Source organism: Mesoplodon bidens (assembly GCF_964165515.1).
Source record: "Mesoplodon bidens genome assembly, chromosome: 7".
NCBI lineage: Eukaryota > Metazoa > Chordata > Mammalia > Artiodactyla > Ziphiidae > Mesoplodon > Mesoplodon bidens.
This window is the reverse complement of record NC_138164.1, coordinates 13,390,079-13,413,033: the sequence shown is the minus strand read 5'-3', so window position 1 is coordinate 13,413,033 and position 22,955 is coordinate 13,390,079. Positions and strand designations below refer to the sequence as shown.

Genomic DNA, 22,955 nt, shown 5'->3' with positions numbered 1-22,955 from the left:
AGGTTGATTCTCCCCTGTGTTAGAGCTTGAGCCCTCTGCTCAGAAGCAGAGGTAACCCCTGGTCCCTGCTCCCAACCGCAAAGGGTTTTGTGTTCCTTTTGGTGCAGTTCCAATTCTGGAGGCCCCAGGCTGCTGTGGTACCCATGATGAATAAAAAACAGTGTAAGATTTCTGGGACAATTAAGCTTTATTTTTCATATATATATACACATATATAAAAAGGAAACAATTTGCAAATTTACAACCTAACAAAACCATATATATACACACACACGTGCGCACAGACACACACAGAGACATACATACCCCAAAGCTCTAGCCAGGCCCGTTTCTCATCTCCAAGTACCATTCTCCCATTAGGGCCTTTCTCCTAAGGTCCAGGCCCATTAGCTCAGGCTGTAGAAGTCTGGTGCTAATATAACTTTATAGCCTTAACCCTCGTAAAGGACAGTCTGGACCTCATCTCCAACCCCTACCCCCAGCATTCAGTCTTACGTGATTCCTTGAAAGGGTAGGGGAGCCAAATGAATGCGGGGGCCTGGGCCCAATCGCCTTAACTCTGGAAAGCGGCACCCAGCTTCCTTACTGCAGGGACAATGAGATACACCCAGGATACCTTTTAAGGAACGACACCAGGTCCTGACTTCTGCCCAGAGAAAGAAAAGAGTGTCGCAAAGGGGACTCCAGAGGCAGGCAGGCAGGCAGGCAGGCAGGCAACTGCTTCTAGATACTGCTGGGGTCTCTCCAGAACTGGTGTGAGCAACGTACTTCACCAGCAGAGAGAGGCCTGGGCTCACTGCATCCTTACTTCAGTGATACAGCTGAATTATGAAGCCAGCCCTGGAGCAGTGGAGCAGGAAATCAGCTCAAGATAAATAGGCTACCTAATTCGGCTGCTGGTAGAAGACAGGTATTTACATCCATAATATGTGTAAAGAGAAAACAAGTTCTGCAAGAGACTCTCCTGTGTGCTTCTGGGATACCGAGGCCCCCTCCTTGGCATGAGCATCACTCAACAAATTGAGACAGTGGTGGGCAGGTCCCTGAAGAGGGGGCCTCCAGGGCCACATGAGGTCCTTCTCAGGACAGCTCTGGTCCTAGCCCATGTGCCCTCTGAAATGGGGTCTGCAGGTGAGCTGGAGGGGGGTCTTCTCCGTAGTCCACTTTAGAGGCTTTGGTGACCATCCTGAGTGCTGGGGAGGAAGGTGAGCAGGGAACAGGAAATGTTCCAGGCAGGGGAGGGAGCGCCGTGTGATTCGGTGGGCTAGTGCCTCAGATCGATGTATTTCTCTCCCTGAAGATGGGTGAAGAGCAGAAGTGAGGGGGGTGTTCGGAGACACTGACCAGGGTTTAGGGTGTGAGCGCTAAAAGAGAGGAGGGACCAAAGCCACAGCTGATGAACTAAGTGCAGCCGCCTGGAGGGAAGAAGCCGGGGAGGGGGTGGGGATGGCAAGGCGGGGAATAAGAGATGAGGCCCCCGAATCGCACTGGGCCACACTTCACACCTAGTGACGTGAGCCGCCAGTGCTGTTCAGGAAATGATGACGGGACGGGGCCTTGCTCTCAGTCCTGGCAGCTACCCTCTCTCGGGGTCCCTCAGCCACCTGCCTGGCCCTACCGTCTGTGCGTGGTGTTAGGAAGGCAAGATGGGGCCGGCTCCCCATCTCCAACAGGGAAGGATGAAGGATATAGTTAGTGTTCAGCAACCGTCAGCCCCTGCCACTCCCGGTGCCTGAAGATGTGTCAGGCTCTGGCCACAGGAACTGCCTCCTACCTGGTCTCCTGGAGCCCTCTTGTCACCGTTGCTGCCCTGAAGGAGGCCCATCTCTTCTGGGAGCTTATCTGACTTAACTTCAACTACAAATTCGCCCTTACGAGACGGGGGCAGCGTGCTGGGAGGAGGGAGGGAGGCAAGAGGTTGGCAACTCGGGGGCAAGGGAAGGGGGGCTGTTGGGAGGGACGTGGGACTGGGTACTGAAGGGCTCTTAGGTGCTCTGGGCCGGCTCAGGGAAGGGCAACAGGGGTGAGAGGGAGGAGTGTGGTGGATGAAAGCTGGGTAGTGGCGGTGAGGCGGGGAGCGCTCAGACCCAGGGTCCCCCTCCTGCTCCTAACGGCTCAGTGGGCACAGGGGCCAGCAGGGGAACATCCCTGAGGAGGCAACAGGCTGGCAGCGTGAGAGGGGGTGGGGCGCGGGGTGCCACGTGCCGTGCTCACATCTCTTGTTTGCCTGACCGTCCGCACGGCAGCTTGCCCTTCTTGTAGAAGAAATAGAGGACAGCGCCCAGCACAGCCAGGACCAGGACACACACGGTCACGGCCACGATGACCACACCCTTGCTTTCGGGCTCTGTCAGCTTTTTCTCTGTCCCAAAAAGACACCCCGAGTCACTCCCTGCCCCAGGCTGCCATGTTACCTTCGCGGCCCCGCCCAGCCCAGGGCTGATGGAAGATGGGCCGCTGATGGCTTTTCTCGACAGAGCTCCCCTGGGCTCCCGGTCAGGGCAGGGTGAGGATGCCCTGGCCCAGCCCGGCTCCCGATCCAGCCCAGCTCACCTGCAGAGGTGCTGTTGGCTCTGGCATAGGGACTGACGGTGGAGGTGCTGAGGCTAGTGGTTCTGTTGGAGTCTGGAGTGAAAGAGGTTAAACGGATGGGGGTGCGGGATGGGAACGTGCCCTGCTTGGGCTTGCCCCCGCCCCACTCTGCAGGACCAAGCCCTTACCCAGCTCCAGGATAATGACGGTGGTGTTTCTGCCCAGGGAGTTGGAGGCCACGCACTCAGCACCTGTCTCCAACAGCTCTGGGGTCACAAGGACATTCAGGACGCTCAAGACACTCTGTGGATCTTGGTCCTGTTCGCTGGCCTACAAGGAAGGAGACGCAGTTCAGGGGTGGGGAGGATGCCGGGTCGTGGCAGCAGAGCCCGCACAGGGATGGACGAGAGCCTGGGAGGCTGCCATGTGCCTGCTCACCATGCCGTTGACGCTCCAGACGATGCTGGGCCGAGGATGCCCTGATGCTTCACAGGACAGATTCAGCACTGAGTTCTCCTTCACCCACATCTTCCTCTCCCTTAGTGCCATCCATGGGGACCCTGTGGGAGGGCGGGGAAGAGTGAGACAGCAAGCTCTGCCAGCCTGCCAGCCCCCTCCCCACCAGAGCCCCCCAGGGCAGCGGGTGGCTTTCGGTCCCCAAAGAGCTTGAAACCACCCAACTCAAGGTGGCTTCAAGGGGCCGCCTGATCTCCGCCTAGGGCCTCACCAAAAATGGCCACGTTGACGAGCTGGGTGCGGTTCAGGCCGGGAACGCTGGGCACAGATGCCACGCAGCGGTAGCCTCCCCCTGCCTCCCGTTTCAGGTTGCGTAATTGGAGCACAGGCCCCTTTGCCAACACCTTGCCTGTCTGGGGTGAGAGATGGGTCAGAGGTCACTCCTAGGCCCACCCACCCCACAGCCCCTTGCCCCGGAGACCTGAGCCCACCTGGGTACCTTTTCTCTCAGCCACTGGAACTCAAGGTCCTGGTTACTCTGTGCCTCACAGGTCAGGGTGAGGCTGCTGCCCTCCTGGATCTCGGGGGCTGCGGGGCTCACCCGGACTCCAGACACATCTGGGGACGCAGCAATCGTGTCAGGCAGGACAGGGCGGGGCAGATTCCCTCTCGCCCCAGCCTGGTCCCCCTGTCCTGGGCCCCCAGCCCCTCACAGTTCACCACCAGCTCCTGCTGGTCGCTCAGCAGCGATGCCGTGGTTTCCAAGTCCAGGCCCTGACATTCGTAGAGGCCGCTATGCTCCTTCTGGGCGGGCTCCAAGACCAGGACCCCGTTGTCATCGGTCCTCTCTTCCTCCATCTCCCTGGTGCTGAGGTTCTGGGAGAGGACAAAGGCTTGATCAGAGTGCACCTCCAGCCACTCCTGCATGCCCACCTGCACCCAGAACAGAGGACCCCGCACCTGCTTGCTGATGCTGAAGTGGGGCGGGGGGTTGCCATCAGCCAAACACCTGATTTCCACGCGGTCCCCCTCCTTCAGCATCCCCTCAGGCTCCACTTCCAGCCACACTCTCTCTGCCGGGTCTGCACAGGCAAAGGGGGCAGCTCTCAGCCCAAGAGCTAGCAGGACCCAGCCCCACAGCGAGGAGTCGGTACTCACAGAAAACAGGGACAGTGACCTCCCTAGATTCCTTCATGTGGTTCCCACTGGGCAGCCGGTAGCTGAGCTCGCAGTAAAACTGGGCATCTTTGTCCTCCTTGGTCAGCTGTGCCTTCAGAACGCTCCTCAAGGTGTACAGACCACTCGACTCCACGATCTGGGACGACTGGATGTGGACCCCTGGGCAGGGAGGAAGGGGCGAAGGGCTCGGCCTCAGCTCCGCCTCCAGCCCCACCCTATGATCTCCTGGGTGGGGGAATGGCAGGGGAGCCCCTGTAGAGGGCCAGGTACCAATGCCAGCTGCGGCCCTTCAACCCAGCAGTTTCCTGCTCGAAATCTACCCTAGACAAACACACATAGGCACACATACAAGGACGTGTGCAAATACTGCTGCAGGGATTTAAAAAAAAAGGAAATGAGAAAACACTCTGGACATCCACTAACGGGAATGAATGGTTAGCTAGACTATATTATATACACCGTGTGAAATGCCGGCAGTAGGTAAACGATCAGGTAGATCTAAATAGAGTGACCTGGAGAGATTTCCAAGACTTGTTGTCAAAAGGAGAACAAGGTTGTGTAACAATGTGTAGCGCACAGTGCCATTCAGATCAGGGTTTCTCGACCTCAGCACCACTGACGTTTGGGGCTGGATATGCCCTGTGCCCTGTAGGATGTTTACAGCATCCCTGGCCTCTACCCCCTAGATGCCAGTAGCACCTATCCATTTGCGACAACCCAAAATATTTCCAGACACTGCCAAGTGTTCCGGAGGGGAGCAAAATCACCCCTAGCTGAGAACCACTGATTTAGATAATAAAAAACAAAAGCCTATATAGTCCTAGATATATTTACATGTGTGAGTAAGTACCTAGAAGTAGGCTTGACATCAAGGCTTGCATCAGTGTGAACACATACACACTGATAGCAGAGCTATTTCTGGGAGTGGGTCTGGAGCAGGAAGGAAATTTTCCTTCTAGATTTTCCATAGTTTGAATTCTTATGAGAATATTTTCAAGGATCACTTGTGTACTTACAAAAAAAGTAAAATAGGGACTTCCCTGGTGGTCCAGTGGTTAAGACTCTGTGCTCCCAACGCAGGGGGCACGGGTTCGATTCCTGGTCGGGGAACTAAGATCCTGCATGCTGTGTGGTGTGGCCAAAAAAAAAAAAGTAAAATAAAATGCAAGGTGGTCCCCATATTGTGCCACAAGCATGGCTTTTAAGGGCAGAGAGGATGACTTACGGTTCTTCTCCTCCTTCAGGGACTGGCTGTTCTTGTACCAGGTGACTTGAGGAAGGGGGTACCCATTCCTCCCCACACAGGTGGCAACCTAAGGAGGACAGGGTCTGAGTCTCCCTGCCTCTGCGACCCTGCCAAGCCCACCTTAGCTCCTGCCTACCCGCCGGCCACCCCGGCAGATCTCACCTCCCCAGGCTCCTCACTGTTCACAGAAATGCCCAAGGCGTTGACCTGGATGAGTGGCTCCTCCGGAGCTTCTACAGGGGAGAGAAATGGGGAGGGGCATGGGACCACCACTTCCGACGCCCCACCCTCTCCACAAGGCACGGACAGGGCACTCACTGTAGACACGGAGCTGGATGCGGTGCTCCTGGGACCGAGGGCGCTTGCCCTGGCACAGGAAGATGCGCTCATCGTGGGGGGTGATGCCTGTTAGGGCCAGAGTAGTCCCTCTGTCCTGGAGGCTGAGCCGATTCTGGTACTCCCCAGGTTCGCTCTGGCCCTGGCCCTGACGCACGCGGAAGATGAGTGTTGGCTTCTCCTTGTGGACCTAAGGGGAGGTGGCAGGGAGGAGGTGAGCGTCCCGGGGCTACATGAAGGGCAGAGCCTCCCGCCCCTGCTGCCCTCTCTGGGGCCCAAGCACTCACAGAAAACCAGTCCGCGTGGCTGAAGTTGCCCTGGGAGTGGGAGGGGCCACATTTCAGAAGGGCCGTGCCGCCCACTTCCACCTCCACCAGCTCCGGGTCGGGCTGCTCAGCCTCTCCAGGCACACCTGGCGGGGAGCGGGTGGGGGAGGAGCTGTGTCAGCTCCAGCTGCTCTCCGTGCCCTCCACTCGCACCGCTCGCTGCAGCTGCTCTCCATGCCCCCTCGGGGGTCTGAAGGGCACTGTCCTCTCCTACCCCTCAACCGCGCTTCACCCCCCAACCCTGGGCCAGCCCTCTCCCGGTTCAAGGGAGTTGGGGATGGACGTTTCTGGTCATTGGAGCAGAGACCCTGAGCACCAGGAACCTCCCAGATGAGGCTGGCAGAGGGGCAACCCAGGCTCTGGGCCAAGAGGAAGGCCCCTTTCCTTCCAGGCTCCCTCCTCCCCGGGTGAGCTCAGAGGGTGGGAATGCAAGGCATGTGCCAGGCCGGGGCACACAGGCCCTTTTTGTCCCCACACCCAGAGGAAGACATCTCTACCCTTTGCCCCCCCACACCCCTTCCCCAAATCCCCCATACAGCCCAAAGGGCAACCCTGGCCAGGAGGCCCTTATTTCATACTCCTTAAGCAGCACCGCCGTGAACATCCAACACTCTCAGGGGACCCCATCCTGGGAGTCTTGTGAGTATGGAGGGGTCAGAGTCATGGAGGGGGACAGAATCTCTCCCCGGGGTCAGGGCAGGGGTCAGGGCAAGGGCCAGGCAGTGGGCAGGAGTGACGTCAGTGGTGCTAGTGCGCTGCCTGCCCTGCGAGGAGGTGATGTCACTCCATACCATCTGGCTGGACTCGGGTGCCTGGGTGGTTGGCCTGGGCTTGCTCCCAGATAACAAGGGCAGATGGAGTGGTCTTCAACCCAGAGCAAAAGCTTCACACCCCTGACTCCGTTTCCCCAGAGCTAGAAGAGCGGGGCCGGGTGGGGCTGGACCTTCTGCAGCGGGTGGAGCCCGATTTAGCCCTTTCCCCAGAAGGGATTGGAAGGCAGCAGCCAAGGGTACCCCAGGGACACCGTCGGCATGGGCACGAGGCCATCGAGTTGGGTATTGCTTAGACCTCCCCTTCCCCAGCCAGGCAGCGGCTGGAGCCCGGGAAAGAGAGCCAAGAGAAACAAGCGACACCGTTGCGGGCCATACAAGGGCAGCGTGAACCCGGGAGCGCCCGGCTCCTAGGCAGTTCCAGAGAAAAACTCCGAGGTGCAGGGGCGCATTTCCCACCTGAACGTGGTCCCATTCCGGGAGGTGTAACAAGTCTGGGGCGCTTCCACTCTGGTAATCCTCGATCCCTCGTCCCTGCCACCTGTGATCCCGTCACCCGGGTAGGCGCGAAGCGACCCACACCGCCCTCCAGGCTTTGCCAACGCCCTGCCGGGGTGGGAGCCGCCGTTCCTCCCCATCTCGCTCACCTCCAGCCTGGCTCGAAGCCCAGGCGGGAGAGGGAGGGGTCGGCGCATCCCTCCAGCTAAGAAAGCTGCCTTTCCCAGCAACAGGCGGGCGCGGGATTCAGGATTTAGGGATGCGCTGTAGAGGGGCCATCCGCCAAGGCTCCAACCACGGGTCCCCCAGAGAAAGCACCTGAGGAAAAGCTCTCACCAGCGGCCCCAGGGACTTGGCTCCCCCCCTTCCCGCTCCAGGCAGCAGCCCCCTCCCCGCCTCCCCAGTTCTGCTCCCGGGATGGTCTGGAATAGAGGCTGCGAACTGGCTGCAAAGAAGAGTTGCACGCGCGCAACGCGCCGGGTGCCTGGGACCCGGAGAAGAGGAGCGCACAACGCAGCGCAAAGCCCCGGCCCCCGCCGCGATGCCAGCTCTCCTCCCGGGCACGCTCCGCCGAAGACTGCCGGGCCGCGCCGCTGGGGGCGCGGGCCCCCCCACCCCACCCCCAGCGAGCTCACTCACCCGCGGCGCGGCGACAGCAGCAGGCGGCGATAAGGAAGGCGCAGATGAGCCCGGACCATCCCATGCTTCCCGGCCGGAGGGCGAGAGCGAAGTGAGGGAGCGCAGCTGCCGGGGGCTGACGTCAGGGGGGCGGGGGAGGGGGCCAGAGCGCCGAGGCCGGCCCGCCACGCCCCGCGCAGCCCACCCCCGCCCCGCCCCCGCCCCGCGCGCCGCAGCCCTAGGGGGCGGGCCCGGCGCCGAGATGCCCGGAGCTGCGCCGCGGAGCCGCGCGGCGCGGGCGGGGGCGCGGGTAGGCCGGAGCCTTCCTCCCGGCCCCCAGCTGGGGAACGGAGAGGGGGCGGTGACAGGTGTCTCCGGGCCGGACTGCCTGGCCGAGGCGGCAGCGAGGAGAAGCTGGCCCGGATGCCCGGAGTCCCGCCGGGTCCAGACCCCCGCCGCGCTCACTCCTGCTCAGCCCCAGCCAGCCCGTGTAGCCCTGGGGGACCTCCTGGCGGGGGAGCCGCCGAGCAGGTTCTTGGTGTCCCTGATGGGGGCCTCCCTCCCATTTAGGCTCTTCTCCCCGCCTCCTCCTCCACCCCGCCGGACCCCTGCCACAGAGAAAATCAGGCTTCCCAGAACGATTGCACCACTGCAGCTGTCGCCTGCCTGGCACTGCCCCCAAGCCTGGCAGTCCTGGCAGCTTTGAGGGAAGAACACTGAGCCGGGGCCCACAGACTCAGAGGTACCCGTACTGGCGAGTGGAGATTGTGTTCTAAGGACTGACCCTTCCACCCCAGCTCCTGCAAGTCCGTCTCTGACTAGAGGAAGGAGGGAGGGGCTGAATTCATAGACCCAAGGTTGCCACGCTTGTCCAAGCCCAGATCTTGAGAATTCTGCTTCTGCCCTCTTCACTCATTGAGCCCAGCCTGGACTCACTTTCCTCTTGCCTGAATGAAGAAAAGAGGGGGAAGAAAGAGTTAACGGGTGCAAGGTCTCCAGCTTGACCCCCAGCACCTGTTGCTGTTCCTGAGGGTTGAAAGGACCCCCTGCAGCAGGGCTCCGCCCCCCTCCACCAAGCCCCCTAAGCTCACCTATGGCTTATGGCTCAGCAGCTGCGGGTAGGGGTTTGGAGGAGGGATCAGAACTGACTCCATGCTGCCCTGCCTGAGTGGGATCTGCCACACAGTGAGGTGAGGGGGACCCTGCAGTTCCTCTCATTCCCAAACCCTGGGTCTTCTGGCCTCTTGAACTAAGGCCCTGGCAAGTGAGACGGACTTGCCTCATAGAGACCCCAAGCACCCTGGCCCTGGGAAAGGGGTCCACATCAGCGGGGACTTCTTCAACAGGGAGGGTCAAAAGGGGGCCTGGATTTGGGGTAGCGTCCTGTCACCAGGCAGGCAGCCTTGCTGCTGGTTGGGGGAGGAGCAGGGTGAGGCAGCAAATGCCGGAGATGGGCAGGTGACTTGAGAGGATGCTCTGGGATGGCGTTCTGGTGACGTGGAGATGACTCTCAAACCACATCAGCCGCTTCTTTCAGAACCTTGCTGACCCCCTCCTCACCTCCATTAGTTTCCAGCCAGAGGCCATGCCAGGCCGGCCAGGCCAGAGGCCTGGAGCCTGGGGGAGGTGGGGGGGGGGGAAACAAGAGGAGAATGGTGCTTCCCCATCCCCCAGAGTGAAGGTATGGACTGGCCCAGGGCCCAGAATGGAATGGATGCGTTTGTTTGTCTGCAGGGGCAGGAGTGGGAATGGCCGAAGGATGCTGTCTGCCCTGGCAAGCTCAGAGCTGGGCATACTGCTCTGCTTCCCCGCCCCCACCCCCTTCCCTTCACTTAACACCATTAACTAATCATTCTCCTCTCTCTGGCCTGAAAACAAAGCCAGCTAACCACCAAGGACGGTCAGTTCTTAACTCTTCTTCCGTCCTGAGCCGAGTGAATCTAGGTGGGGGTGGAGGAGCTGCCTCTGCAGTGAAGGGGAAATGAGGTTAGAGCCCAGGGTGACATCCGTGCCCTGCACGTCCCCACCAAGGAAGCACAAAGACCGTCCTTTAAGTAAGCCAGTAGCTTGGGGCGATCTGGGCTGCCAGAGGTCAGGGGGCAGACAACTCCAGGACAGCTTCACCAGGGGGGCACACTAGGATTCCAAACCAGAAGGAGGTCAGGACTTTGGAGAGGACTCAGAGGGGACTGGAGAGAGAAGTAAAGGGAGTGAGGGCAGCGCAGGGTGAAGGAGCAGTAAGTAGGTGGAGGGGATCAAGCCTCCAACTCCTCCAAGATGCCAGAAGACAGAGCTTCTTCGGCAATCGCAGGGAAGAGAGAAGGCGGGAGGGGAAGAACTTCCAGTGAGAGACGATGGAGGTCCAGCAGAGGGGAGACCAAGGAGGCCGCGGCAGGCCTTTGGTCAGCAGATACTCTTGCGCCTGGACTGGGGTAGAGGCAGCCTCGCCCAGATGCAGGCCAAGATCAGAAGAGCCCCAGGCCAGAGTCCTAACGCCTTGCCTCATTTCTCTCCGGAAGGAAACGGTAGGAAGGCTGCCTTCCTCCACCCCCATGGTAGACCCAGGCTACTCAGACACGAGGGGGTTCGCGGTGCAGAATGCCCTCGGTGTGTCTCATGGGCATAGGTCTGACCACAGGGAGAGAAATTGAGGCTGGGTGGGGTGGTGGCCGCGGTCTGGGTCCCTCAGCTCCCGTCTCCAGGGTGAGCGAGGGCTTTCATTTCATTGTGCCCCCCACCCCGGTGGAGCTGGAGGTCAAAAGACAAGGCTGGGCCTGCCCCTGGGGGCTTGCTGGGGTGAGATTAAACCCAGGAGCCCTCTCTCTCTCTCTCATAGTGGGTACAGTGGTCTCCCACTCACTCCTCTGGTGGAGGGGCCTTGACCAGGAGGATATGAGGAGGGCGGGTTGGACGGAGGAAGGAAGCTTAAGAAAGACAAGCTTCCAGCTGCAGTGAGAAGGAGCTGCGGGTGGAGGGGCGGGTCAGCAATGTCGGCCATGACCAAGGCTGGGCGTCCCCCGCCCCGGCCTGGCTGGAAAGCAGGGTTCGGTCTGAGTCTTTGGAGGGGAGGAAGGAGAATTTTTCCAGAGTGGGGATCTGAGCTGAGAGAAGACTGTGCTGAGGGAGGGAAAAACTGGGTAGGAGGAGGGTTGGGGGGCAGCTGCTGCTGAGGACATCAGCGGGCCAGGAAACCGGATACTGCGGGGCTGGGTGGGAGATGCTGGGGAAGAGGTTGAATGGGGGGAAGCAGCCCCTATCCTGGCCGGACGCAGTGTCACCCATGTCCTTCGCACCTGACCCGGGGGCAGGAAGAAGGAGGTGCGGCGTGGATTGAGGTGTGCCCCAGAAACACCATGGAAGAGGGGGAGGGGACTTGGGGGGATGGGAGGGGCTATTTTTAAACTTGGAAAAGCCGTGAGTGCGTCCATCTCCACCCTGAGTGCTGGAGCAGGCAAAGGCCCCATTGTACAGGGGTGCAGAGAAGGGGAGGGGGAAGGGAGGTGGTGGCACAATGGCGGGGATTATGCTGGAGCAGGCCGGGGAGAGGAGGGCGGGGGAGGGGCGTCTCCGTCACAGCTGGCCTACTGAACTCTGGGGTCGAGCCAGGCTGGGGCTTGGACAGGGGGTTTCCCACTCTCACAAAGCCCCCCTCTTGGGGGAGGTGGGGTCTGTCTCTGGCATCCGGTGTCGCCTCCTGGGGAGGGGTCTGCGGGTGGGATTCCCACAGCCTGGCTTTCCCAGGGACTGACTGCGGGGTCTGTTCCCAGGCTCCCAGCATTCCAGCGACTCCCCTGGGAGCTGCTGGCCTCCCCTCTCAGGCCCTTCTCTGCCAGGGAGTGCGGGAGAGAAAGGGAAAGAGGATGTGGGTGCATGGGGACTCTTCCTGGGGCCTAGGGACCCATAAACCAGAGAGGGGATAGCAGTGGGTGGGGTATACTGAGGGGGATCACGTCCTTCCCATCCTAGCCCCCGCCCTGTTGAGCCATCCTTCAGCCCGGGATTGTCCCTCTAGTCCTCTCAGACCCCAGGGGCCTCTCCACGTGGGCAGCCCTCCAGCACCCAGGGCCTCAGCCCAGGGGATCCCAGGAGCCCCTGCTCCCCAGGTCTTGACCGGCGGAGGCCGCGGGGAGGCGGGGCATCCGGCCGCTCTCGCACCAATCCAAACATTACCATAAATGCTCAGGCCGTGGCGGGCCGGGGAGGGGCTCGGGCAGGGGACCCTGGGGCTCTCCGGAAGCCTCGAATCCGGTCTCCAGGCCTTTCTCAGCGCGGGCTGGTAGAGGTGATTCAGCCTCCCCTTTGGGAAGTGAGGGGGGCGGGGGCAGAGTTGCGAGCAGGAGTGGGCTGGGGTGTTGGGGAGAGAGCCAGGCTGCACGGGGAGTCCCAGCAGACGGCCTCCCGGGGGTGTAGTGACCTCTGATCGAGGAGAGAGTAGGACCGCGCAGCCAGGATTTCAGCATCAGGGCAGGGGTGCGGGCTTCTGGGTCGCCCTCTAGCCCCACTGGATCCACTCCTGTCAGCTGGAAGAATGGAGCCTCTCACTCCCAGTGCTGGTCTCTGCTCGCTGGCCTCGGAGGACCTAAACATCTTCCCACTTCCTCCTGCCATCCTAAATTTGGAGAATGGAGCAAGTTGGGGGCAGGGGGAGGGCACAGGGCAGGATGCTGGGAGCCTACACCTCTCCCCCTCAGGAAGTTCACATCCGCTCCCCAAAATACCACCACCCAGGAGGAGCGATGTCCCCAGAGAGCTGTTTAAATTTGACTTTGAGTTGTCCCTGAGGAAAGCCCAGGTAGTCTACCAGAGAGGAGCCTACAGGAAGCCTAGGGATCCCGGGTTCTGCTGTGTCTCCTCCCTGAAGGCCACTTCTGCATTGCGTTTCCCCTTCCACACAGAGCTTTGAACAAGCCAGGAGGAGCCCTGGAGGAGGGGAGCTTTGTTCCACTGCACCCCTGCAGGGGCCTGCGATCCCCTCTGTAGTTGCCACAGCTGATCTTGGAGGTGGGGAGAGAGGTGGGAGGGAAGAGGGGTGGCAAGTCAGCGGCCTGAACCCTGCCTCCCTGACCCATACCCCAGGGCCCAGGGCTTCAAGGGGACTGGAAAAGTGGAAGGATTCGGAGTCAGAGAAAAGCCCCAGGGGCTGTGCTCTCCCTGGCACCTTCCCTTTGTGTCCCAATCACACTGGAAAGGGCTGGTTCAACTTTGGTCTCCAACACCCCCGGCTGTAAACTCCATGAAGGAATTGGTGGCTCTGAGACAACCCTGACATTTAATCAGCTAATCTTGGGCAAGTGGCCAAACCAGTGACTGTTCAGAGGGGACATGGCAGTGCTCAGAACGAGAGAAGAAGCTACTCATAGCTAATATTTGCACAGTGCTTTACAACTCAGCCCATCACTTAAGGGTCATTTTCATCACTAATGTTTATCTTGATCTTGGCAACAAAAAATGACAAAACTGAAGTGAAAAGAGTTACATGGCCTAAAGTCAGGCAGCCTGTGAGTAATGGAGCTACATTTTCTTCACTGTGGTAAAATACACATAACATAAAACTTACCCTTTTAAACATTTTAAGTGTACAATTCAGTGGTGTTAAGTACACTCACAATGTTATGCAACCATCACCACCGTCTAGTTCCAGAACTTTTTTTTTTTTTTTTTTTTTTTTGCTGTACGCAGACCTCTCACTGTTGTGGCCTCTCCCGTTGCGAAGCACAGGCTCCGGATGCGCAGGCTCAGTGGCCATGGCTCACGGGCCCAGTCGCTCCGCGGCATGTGGGATCCTCCCGAACCGGGGCACGAACCCGCGTCCCCTGCATCGGCAGGCGGACTCTCAACCACTGCACCACCAGGGAAGCCCTTCCAGAACTTTTTGATCACTCCAAGGAGCTAAAATTTGAACCAAGGTTGATCTAACTCCAAAACCCGGGCCCCATACCTGTCATAATTTACAGCCGAATTAAGTAAACATATCATGGCAATGAAAGCAGCGGATTGGAATATCACTGAATTATGTGGTATAAACAGGAAATGCAACAGGGGTTCAGAAGAGGGAGCATCCATGTGGACTGTGCCTGCACCCGCCAGGAAAGCCTTTCTGGAAGTGTGGCGGCTTCAGTGAAAAGTCAGGTTTAGATAGGGGAGGAGTGAGGATAGATCAGTCCAGGCAGGGCAAGTGGCAAAAGCAATGAGAGGGGGTGGGAAAGAAAGAAAGGGACATGCCCAGTGAAAACTGTTTCTTCTGTATAAGAAGAGTTTCAGCGTAGGCCACGGGCTAGAAGATCAGGCTGATGGGGGAGGCTGGGAGCCCTTGCTTTGCTATTTGCATAGCAGGCCCACTGCTTTCACTTCCATTATATGTTTACTTGGAGTGTCTTAAGGAGAGCTTCAGCCACTGCTACCATCTGTTGGTACCACCCTTACGCAAATAGCTGGTACTCAATAAACTGTTACACGGCTAAATAGAAATTCAACAGGTTAGAGGGTGCAGCTGTGTGAGAGCTTGGGCAGATGAGGTGAAGTTAGGTCATGGGGGAGGAACTGGGATCTTGAGATAGAGTAGGCAATGGGGAGCCACTGCAGGTTCTTGAGCAATGGCAAAATGATGTGATGAAATTGAAGTTTAGATTTATAATGGTTTCTTTCTTTCTTCTCTGCCTGAGAGCGCCCCCTGGCGCCCGTAGTTTCAATTGTTCTCTCATCTTACAGAGTAGGTGGGAGGATGGGGGTACTGAAAAGCTGGATTGATGAGTGGCAGAAACCAAACTCTTAGGCCTCATGTCAATCCGTCCTGATCGAAGACAGCATTGCAGTACAAACAGAGGTGACATGTGGACAGATAGGGTTTGCTTTGAAGGAAAAGGGCGTTGTGGTGGCTCCCTTCTCTGTCTTGTAACTGAACTAGGATATCGTGTTTAGGGTACTACGTTGGGGGCGGGGGATGGGATGATAACTAAGACGAGGTCCATGTGCTTGAGACGTCTGTACTCTAGTCAGGGGGACAGACAAGTAAACGATTAGAATACAACGTGCCAAGTACTAGGGTGCAAAGATGCACATGAAACAGTTACTTAACTCAGCCTGAGGTGACCCAGGAAGGCTTCCTGGAGGAGTTGACACCTAGCTTCAAATTAAGGGATAATGGTAGGTACCTGGGTAAATGGAGTGTGACAGCATGCTCTGTGCAGGAGACGACTAGCGGTTGGTTAGCATCCTGCAAGGGAGGAATGAATTTAGTGAGGGACGAGGCCAGACTACAGAGGATTTGTAAACCCTGGTAAATGATCTAGCACAGCAGGGTGTGTATAAATGGTTTTGAGCAGGGGAACACCTGCCAGTCGGTTTAGATCCATCTGAGTTCAGCCCCAGAGGGACAGAACCAAAGGTCCCACTTTCTAAGGTCTCATTTCCCCTCCCAGCTTCATCCTCTCCCTTGGGTGACTGAGGTTGGAAACTTCCAGCCGCTTCTGGGGAGGCTGCTGCTACACCTGGGTTACGGCCTTATTTCAACAAGCCAATCCATCCCTCTGATCATAACAGCTCCACACTAGAATGAAAGATAAGCATGGGAGGGACCTTGTCCCTTATGTCACCCACCATGACTGAGGGCCTCTTGGTAGCCTTTTCTCCTTACCACATCCAACTTGAGGTGGGACACGACACTTTTGAGTCCCCTATAAACAATCTTTGCATAAACTCCACTCAGTGGAGTATATGCAGCTGTTAAAAGGATTAGCACACTCCCTATATGCTGATATGGAGTGATCGCTAGAATGTAATTTTACTTATTTATTTATTTGGGGGTCATTGACGTTGTTTATTGAGGTATAGTTGTTGAAAAATATAGTTTTAAATCAAAAAGCTTGATATAGAATGCTACATGTGGAATGCTACCTTTTGTGTAAGAATGGATGAATATTTTATATGATCTACATCTATATTTATACTTTCAAATAGAAACAATGAAAGGACCAAAACCACCAATATTTGTGTGGCCAGGTCAGATACAAATGAAGGGTGAAATATTTGAATTATTTGAAGGCTAACCAACTCTGTTAAATATGCTCTGTCCTCTTACCTCGACAAATAGCCTTTCTAATGACAAAATTAAAACATATGTGAAGCTGTAGTTTTTGTATGACAAAGTCAGCAAAATACCCAAGATAATTTAATTTAATTATCATTGCACATGCCTGGGTGTTCTCACGATGGGCCAGCAATGTTTGGATGGATAATAAAGTCATATGCAACTCAGAGTTATTATATAATATTCCATTAAATAAATTCTTCTTGCTTTCATTTTGCCAAAATCCCAAATGCATATTCTGTTGCCAGTAATGCCAAATTAACTTACTTTTCTTGAGTTGTTGTTCTTAGATGTTTAAAAAATTAATTTCAATAAAGACAAACTGTGCTCCAAACGGAAATTATTGCTAATATTTTTAAAGCAATACTTAGATCAGAATTGAATCATAAATTTTATATGTCATATCAAATATTATAAAGGAGTCAGATTATAAATATTGAAATATTTTTTCATCTTATAAAGCTTTATCATTATAATTTTCAACATATTTTAAAGCAATATCTACCTCCATTTGGTGTTTGAGTTTTACTTTTTTCAAATTATTCAGTGCTAACCTATTATTTAAAAAAAAACCAAAGAGTAGTATTTTGCTACATTTCTTCAAATCTCTCTGCAATTGAAACTGTAATTTGAACTTGACCAGAAGTTAGTCTCTCTAGAAATTAGTTTGGGGATTACTTGTATGTGATTCCTTTCCTTTATGCCCATGCAAACATTTTTTTTTCCTTGTTTTAGCTTCTGTGTATAGATATTTAACTCTATTTTGAAATAATTTCAAACATTCAGAAAAGTTGCAAACATAGTATAGAGTCTTTGTATATACCCTTTACCTAGTGTCAAAGGTGATTAACATTTTGCCACAGATTTTGCTTTTTTTGGCTGTGCCTTGCAGCTTGCGGGATCTTAGTTCCCCGACCAGGGATTGAACCCGCGCCCTTGGCAGTGAAAGCGAGGAGTCCTAACCACTGGACCGCCAGGGAATTCCCCAGATTTTGCTTTTTTATCCTCTCTAAATTAAAATTTTTAATAAAATTTTAACTAAAAATTTTAATTTGATATATGTGCACTTATGTATAATTTGTGTTTGTGAATCATGAAAGTAGGTTGCGTACGTCATGCTCCTAGGTCCCTTAATTCATCAGTATTTCCTGAGAAGAAGGATATTGTCCCATACAACCATGAAACAGTTACCAAATTTAGAAGATTTAAACTGATACAAAACCTTTCTAGTCTATAATCCATGTTCCAGTTTGACAAGAGTCCCAATAACGTCCACTGTGGCATTTGTCTTTCCCCTCTGGTACAGAATTCTATATCGCCTTTAGTCCTCAGGTCTCATTACTCTTCTTTAATCTGCAACAGTTCCTCAGACTTTGCTTCATATTTGTCAATTTGGATTTGTCTGGTGTAATCTTGTGCTTAAATTAGGGTTATGCACCCCAGGCTGGAATACTACATAAGTAATATATACGTTAGCATCACTTAATGGTTCTGGCCTGAACCAGTTTTTACTATGAAGATTTTATTTTATTTTATTTTTTAAATTTTATTTAAATTTTATCTTTATTTTTGGCTGCGTTGGGTCTTCGTTGCTGTGCGAGGGCTTTCTCTAGTTGCGGCGAGCGGAAGCTACTCTTCGTTGCGGTGCACGGGCTTCTCATTGCGGTGGTTTCTCTTGTTGCGGAGCACGGGCTCTAGGTGCATGGGCTTCAGTAGTTGTGGCTCGCGGGGTCTAGAGCTCAGGCTCAGTAGTTGTGGTGCATGGGCTTAGTTGCTCCGCGGCATGTGGGATCTTCCCGGACCAGGGCTCGAACCCTTGTCCCCTCCATTGGCAAGCGGATTCTTAACCACTGAGCACCAGGGAACCGCCTATGTTTTCTTATTTCCCCGTCTCTCTTACACAGAAGGTACCATACGATATATAATATTTTGTACTTTGCTTTTTTTCACTTAAAAGTGTAAACTGGGGCTTCCCTGGTGGCGCAGTGGTTAAGCATCTGCCTGCCAATGCAGGGGGCACAATTTCGAGCCCTGGTCTGGGAAGATCCCACATGCCGCGGAGCAACTAAGCCCATGCACCACAACTACTGAGCCTGAGCTCTAGACCCCGCGAGCCACAACTACTGAAGCCCATGCACCTAGAGCCCGTGCTCCGCAACAAGAGAAGCCACCGCAATGAGAAGCCCGTGCACCGCAACGAAGAGTAGCTTCCGCTCGCCGCAACTAGAGAAAGCCCTCGCACAGCAATAAAGACCCAACGCAGCCAAAAATAAATAAATAAAATAAATAAATTTATAACAACAACAAAAAAAGTGTAAACTGGAAATTACCCTATATTAAATAGTTCTTCCTTATTCCTTTTTTTTTAACAGCTTCATTGTACTCCACTGGATTTACCTACCAGAATTTCGTCAACCAATCTCCTGTTCAGACTTTTAGATAATTTTCAATATTTTGCAATTATAAATAATGTTACAATAAATTTTCATTTTGTTGGAAGTGTCTTAACAGGAAATTCCTAGAAGTGGATATCTGGGTCAAAAGGTAAATGCATATGTAGGTTTTTTTGTTTTGTTAATTGTGGTAAAAAACGCATAAAGTAAAATTTAACTTTTCCGCCCTTTTTAAGCATACTGTGCAGTAGTGGTAAGTATATTCACATTATTGTGAAACAGATGTCCAGAACCTTTTTGCCTCGCGATACTGAAGCTCTATGCCCATTAAATAAAAACTCCTCTTTTCCCCTTCTCCCCGACCCCCAGAAACCACCATTCTACTTTCTGTTTCTATGAATCTGGCTACTTTAGATATGTCATATAAGTGGAATTGTATAGTATTCATCTTTTTGTGACTGGCTTTTCTCACAGCATGATGTTTTCACGTTTCACCCACGTTGTGGCATGTGTTGGAATTTCAACCACTTTTACGGGTGAATGATATTCCATTGTATGAATAGACCACATTTTGTTTATTCATTTATCTGTCAGTGGACACTTGGCTTGCTTCTACCTCTTGGCTATTGTGGATAGTGCTGCTATGAACATGGGTGTGGAAATATCTTTTTAAGACCCTACTTTCAATTCTCTTGGATATATACCCAGAAGTGGGATTGCTAACTCATATGGTAGTTCTATTTTTAGTTTTTTGAGGACCCTCCATACTGTTTTATATAGCAGCTGTCCCACTCCACAATCCCACCAACAGTGCACGAGGGCTTATCCTCTCTACATCCTTGAGGACACCTGCTATTTTCTGTTTCCTTGATAGCATCCATCCCATTGGGCACAAGGTGGCATCCTTTACCAGCACCTCTATCAGAACCAGAAGTGCCCAGCATCCCCTCATATGCCTGCTGGCCAAATGCACATCGTCCTTGGAGAAATGTCCATTCAGATCTTCCACCCATCCCCAATCAAGCTATTTGATTTCCTGTTGTAGAGTGGTAGGAGCTCTTTCCACATTCCAGACACCAACCTTCATTAGATACACAATCTGCAAATGCTTTCCCCAGCTCTGTAGGTTGTCCTCCCTACTCTGTTGATTGTGTTCCTTGATGCACAAAAGCCTCCAAGTTTGGTGTCGTCCCATTTGTCTATTTTTTCTTTTGGTGCTTATCGTTTTGGTGTAATATCCAAGAAATCATTGCCAAGTCCAATGTCATGAAGCTTTCCCTCTATGTTTTCTTCTGGGAATTTTAAAGTTTGGGCGTCTTATGTTTAGGTCTTTGTTCCATTTAAAAAAATTTTTATTGGAGTATAGTTGATTTACAATGTTGTGTTAGTTTCAGGGGTACAGCAAAGTGAATCAGTTGTACATATAGATGTATCCACTCTTTTTTAGGTTCTTTTCCATATAGGCCATTACAGAGTATTGAGTAGAGTTCCCTTGTTTATATAGTGTAAGCTAAGTGTCTAAATTCATGCTTCTGCATGTAGCTATCCAGTTTTCCCAACACCGTTTGTTGAAGAGACTGTCCTTTCTCCACTGAGTGGTCTTGGCACCTCTGTTGACGATCATTTGACTATATATGTGAGAGTTTATTTCTGGCTCTCTATTCCATTCATTGGTCTATATGAATGTCTATTTTTTGTTGTTGTTTGTTGTTGTTCTTGTGCCACGAGGCCTGCAGGATCTTAGTTCCCGGGCCAGGGATTGAACCCACGCCCCCTGCAGTGGAAGCATGGAGTCTTAACCACTGGACCACCAAGGAAATCCATGAATGTCTGTCTTTATGCCAGTACCACACTGTATTGATTACCACAGGTTTGTAATAATGTTTGTGTAGATATTGCCAAACTCCTCTTCACTGGCGTGGTAACATTTTACTTTCCTACCAGCAATGTATGAGAGTGCCTCCTTCTCCAGAGCCTTGCCAACAGAGTGTACTGTCAAGCTTCACTTCCTTATAGTTTATTAGAATGCAGCCTCTTTAGCTTTAGATAGTATTTTGAAATTTAAAAGAAAGTATTTAATCCTTTTGAAAATAAAACAACTACTGGACATGCAAAAGTCACAGATCTTACATGTTTCACAAAAATTAACAGTCTCATAGACCTAAATGTTCAATGCAAGACTCTGAAACTTCTAGATAACAGGAGAAAATATAAGTGATCTTGGGTTTGGCGGTGAATTTTTTGCATACTCTGTGAAAGAAAAAATTGTTAAATTGGGCTTCATTAAAATTAAAAACTTAAGTTCTGTGAAAGACATTGTTGCGACTGAAAAGACAAGCCACAAACTGGGAGAAAATATTTGCAAAACACATATCTGATAAATAACTGGTAACCCCCAAATATATTTATAAAGGTCTCTTAAAACTCAACAATAAGAAAACAAAAAACCCAATTTAAAAAAATGGGGTAGGGCTTCCCTGGTGGCGCAGTGGTTGAGAGTCCGCCTGCCGATGCAGGGGACATGGGTTCGTGCCCCGGTCCGGGAAGATCCCACATGCCGCGGAGCGGCTGGGCCCGTGAGCCATGGCCTCTGAGCCTGCACGTCCGGAGCCTGTGCTCCGCAACGGGAGAGGCCACAACAGTGAAAGGCCCACGTACCGCAAAAAAAAAAAAAAGGGCTAAAGACCTCAACAGACACCTCACCAAAGAAGATGTAGAGATGGCAAATATCCAAAGATGTCAGCGTCATTTGTCATTGGGGAATTGCAAATTAAAACAAGGAGAGGGACTTCCCTGGTGCCACAGTGGTTAAGACTCCAGGCTCCCAATGCAGGGGGCCTGGGTTTGATCCCAAGTCAGGGAACTAGACCCCACATGCATGCCACAACTAAGAGTTTGCATGCCACAACTAAGAGTTTGCATGCCACAACTAAGGAGACCACATGCCGCAACTAAGGAGCCGGCGAGCTGCAACTAAGGAGCACGCCTGCTACAAGTAAGGAGCATGCCTGCTACAAGTAAGGAGCCTGCCTGTGCAACTAAGATCTGGCACAACCAAATAAATAAATAAATAATTTAAAAAACCCAACAACAACAAGGAGATGCTATGGCACACCTATTAGAATAGCTAAAGTCCTAAAACACTGAGAACACCAAGTGCTGGAGAGGATGTGGAGCAACAGGAACTCTCATTCATTACTGGTGGGAATGCAAAATGGTATAGCCACTTTGGAAAATAGTTTGGAAATTTCTTATAAAGTGAAACATATCCCTATCATACGATCCAGTAATCATGCTCCTTGGTATTTACCCAAATGAGTTGAAAACTTAGGTCTACATAAAAACCTGCACACAGATGTTTACAGCAGATTTATTCATAATTGTCAAAACTTGGAGGCAACTGCGTCACGTCCTTTAATAGGGGAATGGATAACTGGAAGGTAATCCATACAATGAAATATTATTCAGGGATTAGAAAAAAGTGAGCTATCTAGCCATAAAAAGAAATGAAATTGAGTTATTTGTAGTGAGGTGGATGGACCTAGAGTCTGTCATACAGAGTGAAGTAAGTCAGAAAGAGAAAAACAAATACCATATGCTAACACATATATTGGAACCTAAGAAAAAAAATGGTCATGAAGAACCTAGGGGCAAGATGGGAATAAAGACACAGACCTACTAGAGAATGGGCTTGAGGATATGGGGAGGCTGAAGGGTAAGCTGGGACGAAGTGAGAGAGTGGCATGGACATATATACACTACCAGATGTAAAATAGATAGCTAGTGGGAAGCAGCCACATAGCACAGGGAGATCAGCTCGGTGCTTTGTGACCACCTAGAGGGGTGGGATGGGGGAGGTGGGAGGGAGGGAGACGCAAGAGGGAGGAGATATGGGGATATATGTATATGTATAGCTGATTCACTTTGTTATATAGCAGAAACTAACACACCATTGTAAAGCAATTATCCTCCCATAAAGATGTTAAATGGGAAAAAAAAGAAGAGCATATGCAAAAAAAAAAAAAAAAGTGAGCTATCAAGTCAGAAAAAGACATGGAGGAACCCTAAATACATATTGCTAAGTGAAAGAAGCTAATTTGAAAAGGCTATGTACTGCATGATTCCAATGACATGACATCCTGGAAAAGGCAAAGCGATGGAGATAGTAAAAAGATCAGTGATGGTCAGGAGTTGGGGCTGGGGGTGAAGGAGAAAAGGGATGAATAGGTGGAGCACAGGGGATTTTTAGGGCAATGAAAATATTCTGTATGATATTGTAATGGTAGATATAGGGCATTATACATCTGTCAAAATCCATAGGATGTACAACACCAAAAGTGCACCCTAATGTAAACTATGGACTTCAGTTAGTAATAATAATGTATCAATATTGGCTCATCAATTGTAAAAAAACAAAGAAACTAAAATAGTCAAGCTTAGATTTAGATTTGTTAAACTTTTGCCAATATTATTAATAGTAAACAACAGTCCATCTCAAATATCTGTGGGTAGCAA

General features: G+C 52.4%; 1 protein-coding gene across 4 annotated transcripts; it reads right to left on the bottom strand.

Annotated features, from left to right (window-relative positions):
• Nucleotides 1–168: 168 nt before the first annotated feature.
• On the bottom strand, nt 169–8,088 carry MCAM (melanoma cell adhesion molecule). 4 transcript variants are annotated; one of them, XM_081238718.1, is made up of 16 exons: nt 7,983–8,088; nt 6,037–6,161; nt 5,732–5,939; nt 5,576–5,646; nt 5,393–5,480; nt 4,147–4,326; nt 3,949–4,070; nt 3,702–3,864; nt 3,488–3,606; nt 3,260–3,401; nt 2,971–3,092; nt 2,721–2,862; nt 2,554–2,625; nt 2,215–2,362; nt 1,775–1,892; nt 169–1,294 (listed from the first exon to the last, which is right to left on the bottom strand). In XM_081238718.1, exons 1-16 carry the CDS (start codon nt 8,044–8,046, stop codon nt 1,265–1,267), a joined length of 1,914 nt encoding a protein of 637 aa, XP_081094844.1. In that variant the 5' UTR covers nt 8,047–8,088; the 3' UTR covers nt 169–1,264. The 4 variants fall into 4 exon arrangements, with proteins under 4 accessions (XP_081094844.1, XP_081094845.1, XP_081094846.1 ...); XM_081238719.1 differs by lacking the exon at nt 7,983–8,088 and adding an exon at nt 7,305–7,727; XM_081238720.1 differs by lacking the exon at nt 1,775–1,892.
• Between the last annotated feature and the right edge of the window lie 14,867 nt (nt 8,089–22,955).

Excerpts from the sequence above, each read along its gene's own strand:
- MCAM (XM_081238717.1), bottom strand. The coding sequence starts at position 8,046 with ATGGGATGGTCCGGGCTCATCTGCGCCTTCCTTATCGCCGCCTGCTGC. Across the intron at positions 5,481-5,575 it reads ACAGTGAGGAGCCTGGGGAG|GTTGCCACCTGTGTGGGGAG; the intron begins GTGAGATCTGCC and ends TGTCCTCCTTAG. Across the intron at positions 3,093-3,259 it reads CGTCAACGTGGCCATTTTTG|GGTCCCCATGGATGGCACTA; the intron begins GTGAGGCCCTAG and ends GCCCTCCCACAG.